General features: G+C 38.0%; 1 protein-coding gene across 11 annotated transcripts in view; it reads left to right on the top strand.

The window, feature by feature from the left end:
- Nucleotides 1-14398, top strand: part of MPDZ (multiple PDZ domain crumbs cell polarity complex component) — a 94543-nt gene that overhangs the window by 41041 nt on the left and 39104 nt on the right. For 8 of the 11 annotated variants that reach the window (XM_017732865.1, XM_017732872.1, XM_017732867.1 and 5 more), the window contains 6 exons: nucleotides 356-479; nucleotides 3513-3711; nucleotides 6610-6651; nucleotides 11059-11163; nucleotides 11959-12051; nucleotides 12536-12713. In XM_017732865.1, coding sequence (XP_017588354.1) covers nucleotides 356-479; nucleotides 3513-3711; nucleotides 6610-6651; nucleotides 11059-11163; nucleotides 11959-12051; nucleotides 12536-12713 — 741 coding nt within the window. The remainder of the gene's footprint in view (nucleotides 1-355; nucleotides 480-3512; nucleotides 3712-6609; nucleotides 6652-11058; nucleotides 11164-11958; nucleotides 12052-12535; nucleotides 12714-14398) is intronic. The other 3 variants (XM_017732874.1, XM_017732870.1, XM_017732866.1) reach the window with 1 other exon arrangement.

Below are 14398 nucleotides of genomic sequence, written 5' to 3'. Positions count from 1 at the left end.
TTATTAAGAAATGCTTAAAAAAGCTGCAATTTCATACAAGATTTGTTACTTAGTACTGGCAAATTGTCAGACATCTATGGTGAATGAATCTGAGGCCCTTGAATTCATCTTACTAATTTTGATGTCCCTAAATTAAAATCATGCTTTTTGGTAGATTTGGTATATTGCCTGAATGAAAACAGAAATCATGATGTTTGTTTGATCTTTGATGAACTGACTATACCAATGTGTATATAAGGAGTCTGACTTAATTATGTCCATGGCTTTTGTATAAGGCAAAAGTAGTTGAGATCAGTATGATGAATCATATTTTTATGTTGGTAATCTGAACTAATGTTATTTTTCCTTATGTTAGGATCAATTGCTTTTAATGGAAAAGAGATGCCCAGTATCTTTGGAGGGAAGTTCCACACCCCCAAATTCAGTCAAAAACGTGTATGAGAAGACAATCACTATTGCAAAAGGCAATTCAAGCCTAGGTAAGTTAGCGGACTTTTTTTGTAACCTCTTCAGGAATATGGCTTTTGGTTTCCCTTGTATGTTTTATTGGTAAAAACTAAATATTTTCCATTTAGTGGGGACAGGATATTCATTCTTTGCTGCTCTTGTCCTTTTTGACTGTGATGGCACTGGATTCATTTGCTGTCGCTGTGAACACAAAAGTGAAATGTGCAGTCTCACTGAGAATTTATTTTCTCGTAAAGGAGTTTAGTCTTTCCTAAATGTTGACAGAACAATTTTAATGCATTTTCAATGTCTGTACTAATACCGTGGACAAACAAGATACAGCCGAGGAATCCTGTAGACGAATATTATGGTCAAAGAGCTGCAGACGAGACTTCCAAGTAATTGTTAGCACAAAATGGTCTTGTTTCCTGAGGATGGTTAAAAGGGTCTAAACAAGCTGTTTTCTTCCTTGCCTCAAATTTGTACTTGAATCCAAAGTGCCTCAATGTTTCTGAAAATCATATTATTGATAAATTTAATAGGTATTATTTTTGGCTTAATGATACTACCATTTTGTAGTGAAGTTCAAAGTTTTTAGGTATCTGCACTCTGGAACTTCCTGAGCATACTGACTAGAAACATGTTTTGGAGTGAACACACACAACAGATGATAATGTTTTTCATTGTCCTATCCTGCTCCCTGGTGTAGCCCTGGGCAGTGTGAGGGGGAGAACAAGAACAGAACCCCTCCGAGAACCCACACCGGGAAGGCTTTGTGTTGAAAGGCAGTGATGTGTCCCTCCTGTTCACGGCTTGTGTGTTCATTTAGTTAGATTTAGGTTCCTGGTGCTGTTTCTTCCAGCCAACTGCATATTCTTGAAGACTCTCTGGGATTGACAGACAGGGCAGGACTTTGTGTCTGTGCTGGCTATTAGCAGTAACTCTTCAAGTGCTTTAAAATGGGCTGTCCACAGAACTGGATGTTTATAAACAGTCCCCAGTCGGGACTTCCTTGCTGTGCAGAGGTGGGTGTCAGTCTATTACAGCTGTGATGCTGTATTTCAGTGGGCACCTCGACCTGGAGTAACCTGCTTTCTGATGGCTGGATGCTTGGTCTGTGGTGTATCACCTTCATGAAACAGCCATCCTTCAAAAGGGCTAATTAAAGTCAGGGTTTTGAAAACAGAAGGATGTAGAAAAGGCTGATACAGGTATAAAGTTTATCTTTCATTGGGATGAGGTGCTCGGTTAACTACTACCTTTACTGGCCTCATTGCTAGGCTGTATCAAGTGCAGGTCACAATGCATTTTGGGGTACCTGGATTTTGTATAAAAAAGTTTTCTTTGCAATAAACTCTTCATTCAGTGGAATAGGTTTTCATTTATGTGTATGAGTATTTTAAGTGCAGTGAACATCATAGCAAATTTCATATCAAGCATAATACAGCATGAAAATACAGCCTTGGGGCAGGGTGCATATTGCAGACATTGTATGCATGAAAAATAAGACTGGTCTTGATATGTACAAAGTATGAATGTGAATATTGCTTTCTTCTGGCTTTTGACTGTACCATTTTTCTTCCAGTCTGAGTGTGCTCTGGCCTGGGAAGCAGCCTGGGCACAGTGACCACTTTACGCACATGGCTGCTCTGATTTTACCTTCCATTTTTAAAAAAGAGCTAAGTCAAGAACTGTGAATGATGTTGAAAGCTGCAGCTGCATCAATTAAATAATTGAGAGTTGAGAACTGGCACTTCTTTTTTCCTTTTAAATGGTGTCACCCATAGTTTGCAGCAGCTCTTTAAAGCCAGCCACAGCTGGAGCTTTAACATTTGGCTGTGATTATTTAAAAGATAAGAAGCACCCAAATGCAGAAGAGGAGCTGAAATGCCATTTTCCTGTGCAAAAGTTTTGGCAACTTTACAGTGGCATTTGCATTTTTAACCTGAAAATGTGGGTGTCCAAAGTGTGACACCAGCCTTCCAGATCTGTAATGATATCAGCATAGAAAAAGGGAAAGGGAGTTTATTGTATGTATGTTTTTCTAAGGTGCTATTTCACTACCCTTGGTAATGTCTGTTACTGTCCTAGCTAAACAGCAAAGTTAGGTTCAGAATTTCAAACCACATTTCAGAAAAATAAAATGGTTTTTATGAAGCAGTATTAAGATAGTGGAAGTCCACTGGGTGGACTTCAAGGGTCCCAGCCCTGCCTTTCACACTGCCTTAGTGAAGAACAGTTTTTCCTGAAACCATTACTAGGGTTTGTTTCATGATCACCGACTGCCCTGAAGGTAAGTGACAACTCATGTGTGTAAGAACAGTCACAGTGACACATGAAGCCCATCATAAGTCAGTCTGTATGGGTTCCCCGTGGGAGAAGAGGGACAAGAGCATTTCTGTCTCATTTCCCATTACTGAAAAGAAAGAGGAGTTAAAGCATGTATAAATATTGAGAAGCAGTATTCTGCTGTGCCAGAGGTAGGATACTGGTTTAAGTAAAATATTGGACTGTATCCATTAGCAGTATGCAGACTTTCACAGAAGTCAGGATACTCTTCTGGGTCTAAGCTATGGCCCACATAGGAGAGCCGGAATGCAGTCACCATGTCAGTGGGATCTAATTCACACTTTCTGTTGAAAATAAGTGTGTATTTGTTTTCAGCCTATTAATTACCTGTTTAATCATTTCACCTTCTTTCCAAAGAGAGTTGTCATAAACGAAAGTAAAATGTGTATAAACCCAGTGAACCATTAGCAGAGTGGAGACTTTAAATGGTTTTAAAGCAATTTTATTATCTTTCTTATTTTTTGCTTTAATTTCCACTGTCCCAAATTTTTTTGTATTGAGCTGAGTATGTGAAATGACAACAAAGTAAAGCTACTGTGATTGTGATTTGTAATTGCTATCTCAAAGGGTGAGACTAAGAGCAACATTTATAGGCTTGGTGATATTGATAGGTCAGCTGACTTTTCCTTTCCCTGTGCCCCAAGTTACATTTCTTTATCTTGGCACCCAGAGCTGTGGCTCAAAGACATTAACTGTTTCATGTGTTTTTTGTATAGGGATGACAGTAAGTTCTAATAAAGATGGTTTGGGAGTGATAGTTCGCAGTGTCATCCATGGAGGCTCAATAAGTCGTGATGGACGGATTGGTGTAGGGGACTGCATCCTGTCCATTAATGAAGAGTCAACCACTAACTTAACCAATGCACAAGCCCGGGCTATGCTGAGACGACATTCACTCATTGGACCAGATATAAAGTAGGTAAAACTAGATGACGAATTATGGTAGGAAAAAGCTAATAATAATTTTTTTTTTTTATTTATGCAAGTATTTTAAATGAAAATTTTGTTATTTCACATGAATTTACTGTTAAGATGCAGCTTCAGATGGGTAATTCACCTTCAGATTACATTTCCAAGGCTTTCAAAGACGAGATCACTTGTATGAGAAGCTTCAGATGTTCTTAGAAATTACTGTCATGAGTATCATCATCATTACTGCCCTGCCCAGTTTTATGAAAGAATAGGATTAGTCAGAATTTTGCAGTCATAGTATGACTCTTCTAAAGAAAGTAACAATTTTCTCAAGATATTTGTGATTCTTGAAGGTGGACTGTCCTGGCCATTGCACAAGTGATTTAATTTGATTTTTTAATGGGTTTTGGTTTTAGCTGCCAGATAGAAAGTATGAAATATTATGTTAATGCAGAAATTAATGCTTAAAACATTTCAGTACCTCTGTGACCAACAGTAGAAACACTGTTTTGTGTAGTTACTTCCAATTTTTTATTAGTACATATGAATGAGCTGTTGCTCATGTGCATATGAATGAGCTCTGCTCTTGGTAGTAGTAGTTTTAAACTTCCAATAATTAATACAAGTTTTGAGAAATCCACTTGATGAGAAAGTTTCTTCCTCTCAAGTTCAAACAATTTACAGAATTTTAACTCTGCCTTAAGGTACAATTCTACCTAGCTGCTGTGGCTGTGTAATTAACTTTGCCCACAAGCACCATGTAGAAATGAGGCTGTTCCTGAAGTTGTGGGTGAAGCTGTAGACACACCAAAGCTGGGTTTACAGCTTCAAAACCTAGTGGCTGTTTTCTCTGTTTAGCCTGTGGTTACATTGATTGGGTCAGATATGCAAATGGGATTAATGGAGTTGTTGGTAATAAAAGCCTCTACTTATTTGAGAGGGTGGCCTTGAAAGAATCAGTCCAGTCCCAGTGTGGTTACAGATAACTGTGGTCAGAACTGAATTCAGAATGGACAGCAGGGCATTCCATACTTGCCCAGAAGTATTCTAGTTTGGAAGAGACCTAGTGTTTTGGGAACAGATGGGCAAAGTAACTTCACTGTGGGTGGTAGGTTTACTTGCCTGCCCCACAGCTGTCATTCATTTAAGATTATGATTTAATGTAAGCCTATTTAAATAAAGGGATATGCTCATATAATGAATTACATTGTTGTCAGTGCCGTCAGGAATATAAGCGAGTCAGTGTTGATGAAGTGTGACATTTATTACTGTAGGCTTCCAAACTACAACTCCAACTGTCATGATTGAAATCGGTTGTATGTGTTTGCATGTCTGTGTGTATCTGCTTAGAGACACAAATGCTTCAGCACCATTTTTCTATGAAGAGTGTTTTCTTAGTGCTGTTGTTACATGATCAGATATAGATGTGTTCATTATTTGTGCTTGTCCTTTTATACCTGCTGTATTTTATGCTGTGTGACTACAAGTTTTGTTTTGTAGTTGTATTCTTTTGCAGATATGTTGGAAATACTAAAATCTTGCCTTAGATGTGGATATTTAGATTTTCCAGAGAAGAATGCATCCCGTTTCTGAAAGATATTGCCGAAAAGGGGCAGTAGCTGTTCTTACTCTTACTCAAGATTTTTGTCTTTTGCTTTGTATTTATGTCTTTGTTGCATTCCTATGACAAGTTTTAAAGTGAAGCCAGCTTCTTCACTTCAGAAACAGAAAGACTAAATCCTTCAGTAGCTTCTAAAGGAGTCTTGAAAGGAAAATTACAGTATTTTTGGGGCTACGCAGTTTTGTTATAAAACTATTCAGGATAATGAAACTTTTCTTTAATTTTTAACTTGCAGGAACATTACAGGATCCCAGAAAAATATTATGATATAAACATGTGGGTAACATCCCAAATCAGAAATTTGGAGATGAGGAGCTTCATGTTCAGATAGTTCTTCATTTTTGCTGAGAAGGATATACACAAACCTCCCCTGCTCTCACCTCCCCCACCCCCCCATATTTGTCAATTTAGAGCTAATGTGGCACATCACCTTGCAGCATTTGTGATTTAAGGGCCAGCTTTTCAAAGATTTAAGTTGAATCTCTTTGGTGTCTTGTTTGGAAAACAAGGATATGCTAACACTCAGACGTGATCATATAGATATCATTCCTCTTAGTCCTTACTGCAAAATTTACCCCTTAACTTTTAGACTGAGCTTTTTTGGAGTAGCAGGGTTCCCCAAAAAGTGATTAAGCAGAAGTATTTTGCTTGCAAAACTGTATTTCAAACAGTGGCAAATAATATTTGCAGAGAAAACACAAAGCCATTCTTACTGGCCATGTAAAGGCATTGTTTAATTTTATTAAAGGAAATTTGTTTTTGAATAGTTCAAGAACCAGCAATCTGAGTTTCAGAGTTGGGTATTTAATTTTTTTCCCTCTTTGTGTGTGGAAAACCAGATGTGTGGCATTACCAGAATGTATTCTGTTTCACTTCTCACTCTACCTTGCCAGGAGCTCTTATATTTCCATAATAATAGCCAATGCTTTGTGCTCAGCAGCAGCTGCTTGTAACACCTGTCAGATAATTATAAAGCTGAATTAGAATTCACCTGACTAAACTGGAGGGATGAATTCCGGATCAAGAAATAAGAGAGATTGCAATTCCATTTTCCATGCGTCATAATAATCACTGCTATAGACAATAATAAAGAGCAGATGTTTTCTGGGTTAGATGTAGATGAAGTGGAGGTGGAATAGGACAAAAAATCAGAAAGGAGGAAAAAAAAGAACAGCTCACACTTCTACATCCTTAAATATGCCTCTCGCATTCATCTTGAGACATTGATATTAATTAACACCATTGTAAAAAGACACTGCATCATATGCTTCACATTCTAGATCTTCTCCAGCACCTGCTGATGATCAGGCCCTCTGTTATGTGTGAGTATTGGCGATTCAGAAACTCATTATGGCTCTGTGTTGCAACTTGTCTGTAAAATCATTCCATGCTTTTATGACATCAATAGTAATGTCAGGGATATATCCAGATATAGGTACATATTCTCTTTCTCCTCATGTATGTATATGTGTGCATGCACATGTGGCTGCACATGTGGATGTGTATATATTTTTTCTTTAATTAAAAAGGATATGACTGTGTGTGTATAATTGTATTATATATTTATATATGGCTTTAAACTTGAAGATTGGAGCATACTTTCTAAGTCTGGAATGAATATACCAGTATTTTAAAAAAATCATTGCTAATATTTTTTAATTTCATCTATGACAGCCACCCGAGGTGTGCTCAGAGCACGTGTGTGTGTTGTGTGTATGTGTACAAGGTTCACGTCTAGAATTGGCATGAGTACAATGTACTGATATCTGGATTAATCTCAGTGTCATATTTTCTGTGGCACTTACATTTTACTTCCTCATGTATGAAAAGGTTCAAATTGAACCTTAAGTGTTAATTACATTAATTTGTCCTGAGCATTTTCCATACTTTGTAATTTGATTTGTTGGTGTTTTGAGGTTTTGTGTGGCTGTTCAGTCAAGCATGTGATAAATGTTCCTCTGTACTGCATGCAGTGTTGTGTTTACAAGTATTTTCATATGTACAACCATTGGTGTTTCCATTGCCACTGCTTTAGTTGCTAGTGCATATCTCTGGGGGTAGGAGAAGTGGTGATAGCTCTCAAGAAAGAAAACCAGAACGCTTTTCTTTCAAGCTGTACAGCTACAAAGGAGAGAAAAATGGTTAAACCATGCATATACTTTCCTTTGAAATTGTTGAACTTTAATTTTTCTTGCAGCGAAGAAATACAACACAGAAGTGGAGCAGTCATTTACTTATATTCTGTCTTCTGTGTCTTCATCTCTGTTTTCTGGCTCTTGTTTCTCTTGCTGTCTTCCCTGTAACTGTATTAAAACAGTAACAGTCTGTTTTGCAGGTGAACTATTCAGGTGCCTTGATGGGGTTTTATTTTCACTTTACAGCACAAGGTTCAACAGTTGGTCAGAGGAGCCAAAACCATTTCTTGTTCCGTGCTTATCATCCCAGCCACAGTCTGAGCTGTTCAGGATGATGCTGAATGTCTTCAGACATCACTTTGACCTCTGAGTGAGCTCCAGTAGCAGTCCAGCAAGTGATGGATTTGATAACTGTGAGGTGTCTGCCCATGAACACTAAGCAGGGAAAAAAACTCTTCAAAATCTGAGGTCTTTAATGCAGTGTGACCTTGCCAAGTGTCAAAGAAGGCAGGAGCAGGTTGAATGGCCTCTTAGCAAGGACTGCTTTCTGGCATACGTATTTCCTAAAAATGTAGTTTACCACAGAGGGAGCGTTTTTGGTAAAGCTTTTCATTTCAATAATAACATGCAAAACAGAGAGAGTAGGAGGACAGTCACATCAGTAATACAGGTATTAAGAGCAGCTAGGGAAACTTTTGCAGTTAACCAGACTTTGGAAATCATGAGCAAGATTCCATGTGGAATATAACTTTTCATGTATTTGACCCATGTAATTTGGTTTTCTTTTGTATGTTCCTTTTTTTTGCAAAATGCAAGTGTTCTGGTTTATATTAGTGAAACAGCTGAAGCATTACAGAAATCTAGTTGTAGATAAGAATGAACATAAAAACATATTGAATGTTCCTTTGAGTGCTTTAAATTAGACTATTAGAACTGTAGCTAAGCACTAGAATAGAAGTAATGTATTTTTCCAAAGAGCTTAAAATGTATCAGCTCCCAGTGAGATTATCTAAATTTTATTCCATCCGTGGAAATCTATTATGTAATTCAGTTGCTCAATTTTAGATGCATATTTTAAAAATGGTAAAGCAAACTTTTCTTTGCAGTTCCTGTGCTGTACACAGCAAGTGAAGCTAAGGCATCTTTTGGGAGATGTTTCTAAGTAGCATTTAAAACTCTTTGAGAGCATTCTTTGAGTCATATCTTTTTAATATTTCAGTACAATGTCAGTTATTTAATCATGTAATGAAAAACAATAGGGTATCCCAGAAGCTGGAGTGCATATGGTTTGCCTCCCCCCTGAGATCAGCTGATCTCAAGTGCTCATGTATAAGGCAAGGACTATACACCCGTGACCTTGGAACCCTGCGTAATTGTTTGCCTTGTGCTCCTTGCAGAAAAGGACTAGACAAGAGTTGATACATACTGGAGACTGTACTGTCAGAGTTACACTCTGCTGTATACATTCAGGCTGAATCAGGCCTTTTTCCTTTGTAGGAATGTGCCATTCTCCTTTCCACACTTCGAACCATAGCTTCCAGTTTCAGTTTAGCATAAAGAAGATTATCCAAGCCTTCTAGCCAGCAGAAACATTGTTTGCAGTTTTGGTTTCTTTACTGCATCTTTCTGTCAAGGGAAAGCTACATTATTTCCTACTTATTTTTATAAGTGATGAATGTTAACTGAATGAGTGTTACGTTTTCTTACATTGAAATATAATTTGCAGATCTTACAGCTTGTGTAGAGGCAAGGTATTCTTATGGGACTACCTGATGAAGCTGCTGCATCAGCATTTGACCCATGGGTTTTGTGAGCATAATACTTCGCTGTTGTTTGACACACTTAGCATTGGAGATGACTGAGAAATAGTAGTTATTATTTTTGAAAATTCTTTTCTCTCTCTCTTCTTGCTGTTTCACTTCTGGGTCTTCACAGAATAGTGCTGCATGCCTGTAGCATTTTCCAGTGCTAGAATGCCCTCAGGAAAGGCAGATAAGAGCTGGTGATGTTGTGCTGAGGGTTTGTTTCCTAGTGTATGTTAACTTCTCAGCACTCCAAAAGGAAAATATGTTATGACTAGTGGAGTAACACTTGTGTGTTTGAAAAAAGGCCAGTGCAGAACAGGGAGGAGATTTTAGAAAGAAGTAAAGCTGGTGATAATAAAGATTTTTAGAATGGATATGGATTTAGATAATAGGGTTTTAGAAATTTTCATAAAAAGAACTAGGAAGTTTCTTCTGTTCAGCACCCTAGGCACCTCCATACTGACCCTTTTTGCATGTTTCTAGATATGGTAGGTGTGAGAGGAGATAAGGAACATGCTTGGACACATACACAGATGGACAAATTAAGGTGGTCCTTACAACAATTTTTGGTAGTGTTTTAGACTGACAGCATTAGTCATATAAAAGTTTATTTACATTTCTTCTGATGCTTGATGTATTCAGCAGAAGAATACTGCAAGGCAGAATCAGTGGCAATCAGGGTGTGACAGAAAGGACATCAATCAGGAATGATGGACAGGAGACGGCTCCATGTAAGAGCCTCAGACCCGAAAGTGTCTCTTCCCAGCAGCTTACACATCCTTGTGAAGTGGCCAAGACCATTTATTTTTCTTTTAGCCCTGTCTCTTCCATGGAGAAATATGTTATTTTTTCTTTTAACAGTGTGATGTTTGGCAAGACAGACTTTTTTCTGCCATTTTTCCATCAGCCTTACTTCTTGGTATACTTGAGTCTGATAGCTAAGCTGCTTAATGAACAACTGTAGGTTTTTAAAAAGACAAAGCATTGTTCAAGGAGGACTATCTAAGTAGCCCTGTTTATATGATGGTATATACCATGGTATCCTTTTGCCTCCCAGGTGGAAGTTTTTTTCTAAGGTACATTCTTCAAGCCTTAATCTTTTTTTCCCTCTTTATTTCACTCTTCCCAGTCTATTGGGCTATTTCTGTTTCTGGCATTCAAACATCAACTGGAGTCTCCACATCATTTGGCTGGTAAAACATGTCTGTCTGACTGTCCCAAACTGGTTGGAAGTGCATGAAGGCCTGGAGGAAGGAGTTGAGCAGGGGATTGGTACCTGTGGCATAGGTGGTGTGCTGTAACAGATTTATATGTCCAAACCCATGAAGTGTTCTTCACTAAAAGCATAGAAATCTAAAATAAATACAAAACCACCCAGAAAAGCACAAAACCTCCTACAGGCCAACTTCCAGAAACATTTTCAGCAGTCATTGGGGGTGGTAATGGTGCCTTAAACCTCACAGATCCTTCAATGTTTGTCTTTGCACAAGGAATCTCTGTTTTGAATGAGGCTGGATTGTCCCTTGTTACATTCTTGTCACTGTTCAAGCACCATTTACTTTAATTATAAAAAATTATATGCTGTTCAGCTACCTAATTTGACTGTAAATGTGTACTTGTTGCAAAGTCACAAAGGATTGCATAAATGCTTATTCCCAACATACCAGCACTGTGGCTTTGAAGTCAACAAAGCAGTCGTGAGTGGCTTCCTCATATCCATACCACACACCCACCAAAGGGAGGACTGGCATTCCTCATGCTAGTTTAATCATGTCCCGTTTTATTGCAGTATTACATATGTGCCAGCAGAAAATTTAGACGAGTACAGGGCCAGTATGGGACAACAGACAGAGGGAGATTTGCCGCTTGAACTTTTTCCTTCACATATTGTCAGGTGAGTCAAAAGGCGTATGGTTTTCTCCCAGATAGCTCTTGAATCTGACTCTTTCCATACACCTTGCACATTTTGGGGAGATAAGTTTTGTTTTAGAAGAGATGAAAGATGGATGATTTTCTTCACCCCCCAGCCACTAAAATAAAAAGCTGTTAAGAATACAGTTTTTGCTTTGACTAGCAAATTCTTAAGCATTCTTACAAGACTGTTTGATCTGTGCAAAAAGGAGATTGAATTGTTTCTCATCCTAAATTTCTCTTAAATACCATGTAATTGGATTTATGGATTGCCACAAATACTGAAGTGCTTCCAACATAAGACTTTGGTATTGATGGTCTTTCCAGAACATAACTGTAAAGAATAAATTGTGCCATTCTTTTCCTTGAGTTTCAAAAAGTCATTGCTGTTACAGTCCAAAATTTCAAAGTGATTAATAATTGGGGTTTTTTTAAATTTATCTCCAAAAGCAGTAAGTTTTGTTGAGTGTTGCTGTTGTAATTTCTTCCATTTTGAAAATAGTTAATTGCCTTTAGCTTTGAGTTAGTTCTAGTTCCAAATTGTAGTCTTTTATTCCATGTTGTGGATAGAAACTTCATTGCAGAAGAAAAGTGGACAGGGGCTCCCTGAACACCATATGTATTGTAACAGACATCAGAAAAAGAAGTCCCTTCTGTGAATCTGGGAGGTACAAATTCTAATGCTGGCAGGGTGATTCAATATATGAATTTTTTCAGAAAAATCTAATGATTATATGGATTCTTTAGAAATAAATTGCATGTTCCTGTTTATCATCAGGGAACTCCCAGAGCTTCCAGAACGTGAAGAGGGGGAGGGAGAAGAAAGTGAACTTCAAAATGCAGCTTTCAGTAACTGGAACCAGCCCAGAAAGTAAGTACAGGTCTAGTTGCACGTAATAAAATGTCACCTGAAATTCAAAAATTTTGAAATATATTTTAAGAGGAGTAAAAAACTAACAGAATCGCTGCACTTATGTATGTTGTGCATTGCAGGAATAATTAACAATTGACTTTTACTGCCATTGGGCTAAATCCCTGCAATCTAGCAGTTTCTTGATTGTTAGAGTAATTTATCTTTACTTAGCCCAAGCTGACCCTCAGGGATCAAGTCAGAAAAGATGAAGAGAAAGATTCAGTTTCTATTAGAACCCAAACTACGTGACCAGCTCTAGACTCAATTACAGAATTTCTGATCAATCCAGTAGATAACTTCCACTGAAAGGCAAAACTTTGCAAGGAGGAGTTACGTCAGAATTTTTTAAAATAATTTTGCAAATCCAGGTGTCTTCAGTATGCAACTTTGTCATAATGACAACAGATTTTAATTTATTTTCGTCCTTTTTTTGACACAAAAGGGTCGAACTCTGGAGAGAGCCTAGCAAGTCATTGGGGATCAGCATTGTTGGAGGACGAGGGATGGGAAGCCGCCTGAGTAATGGAGAAGTGATGAGAGGGATCTTTATCAAGCATATCCTGGAAGACAGCCCAGCTGGAAAAAATGGAACACTGAAAACTGGAGATCGGATTGTAGAGGTAGCATCTGAATGCCTTTTGCTGCAATTCCCCCAGCATCTCAGGAGTCACTGAGATGGATGGGTGGTTTGGGCTGACAGCTGTGCAATTGCTCCAGCTGATACCACTTGAGCCACATGGACTGTAGTACCATCTGCTGATGTTTGTGTCCAGACAGCTGTCTGTTAAGTTGAATATCCAACCTGAAACATAGATGGCTGACTGTGTGAGCAGGGATCTACAAAGCCAGCAGTTTGACCTGCCTATTTTAAAACCAGCATGTGTAGGAAAAAGCTTAAGTTTGATGAAACTAAAAGATTTTTCACCTTTGCGTATTGGATAGCAATAGAAATAGCCAGTGCAAACCATGCAAATGAATGCCAAGCTTATTTTCCTCTTAAATCTTAATCAATTTGCATCATTCTTGTGCATTTTGTGCAGGAATTAAGGGGGGCACAATTTTTTTTTCTCTTGACATGAAGAAATCTGGGTTTGATACTTCAGACCTCAAGAACATTGTGCCCATGCCTGAGTGTAATGTTGCCAGGGTATTGCAGGGAGGGGTTTATCTTCATTTCTCTTCTACTTAGAAATGTGCTCATGCAGCCACTTCTGCTTTCTCACATAAAGATATTGAAGAATGAACATGCTGAAGGGAATAGGTCTTTCCTGGCATGACTATCAGGGTCAGATACTGCCCTATCTCCAGTGTCAGGCTATAAGGAACTGCCTCTGCTTAACTGTGCTGGATGTCCTTAGCTGACTATCCATCGGTAAGCACAACAAGCAGAGTGATGGAGTTGGTGATTCTGGCTCAGAGTTGGCTTGACTTACATGGTGGTACTGAAACTGCAGTTTGCTGTTTGCTACAAGATCCATATCAAGAATCTTGAAATAATACTTTAGTATAGGTAGCACTTTCTACAACAGGATGCAACAGTTTGCAGTATATAAGAAGTTGGGAGGTGGAATTTTGCTGGAAGGCCACAAAGTTAAAAACATTAATTTCATGTTAATAACTGGATTTTTATGAGTGCAGTTGTTTCTGGTAGTGATGCTGGCAGAAGCTGGAATGGGTGAGTGAAATCAAAATGTTGTGTTAATGTGACTGTTTCTGAATGGACTGTTTCAGTTTCTCATGTTGTGGCGTATGTAAACTTGATCTCTGTAGTGTGTACAGTTTTTCAGACATGGGAAGTTGGAGAGTGGTATTGTTTTTGATCAGTTCCTCGTAGGTTTAGAATTTCTCTCAGATTGTTTTTATGCTCTCCTATTTGCATTGGATGGTTAAGTTTGAGTTAGAAAATTAAAAAGTTGTTGAGGTAATCCTCACCATATAACTTTGTGTGCTAGAATTGCTACTAACAAATAACCTTTCTGTGTTAGCTTCTAGCTTTTATTGTGGTCATTGTGAGAATACTTTACTGATACTAACCTCACCGTAACATTGTTCTTACCTGGATATCAGGACAAATTGCTTTACACACCCATGCATATACAGACATGAAAGAAAACAACCAGGCACAAAAATGACCAGGGACAAATTAGCCATCCTTTGTAAATGCCTTCTTCTAGAAGCCATTAGTTTTTCAGCTCTGACCTAAAAATTTAACTTCTGAAGAAATTGTCTCGTACCTAAAATTGATCTTACCTTGCTCTAAAAAAAAAAAAAAAAAAAAAAAAAAAAAAAAGGAACACTTACACAC

Source organism: Corvus brachyrhynchos, unplaced genomic scaffold (assembly GCF_000691975.1).
Source record: "Corvus brachyrhynchos isolate BGI_N302 unplaced genomic scaffold, ASM69197v1 scaffold194, whole genome shotgun sequence".
NCBI lineage: Eukaryota > Metazoa > Chordata > Aves > Passeriformes > Corvidae > Corvus > Corvus brachyrhynchos.
This window is presented reverse-complemented; position numbering and strand designations above follow the sequence as displayed.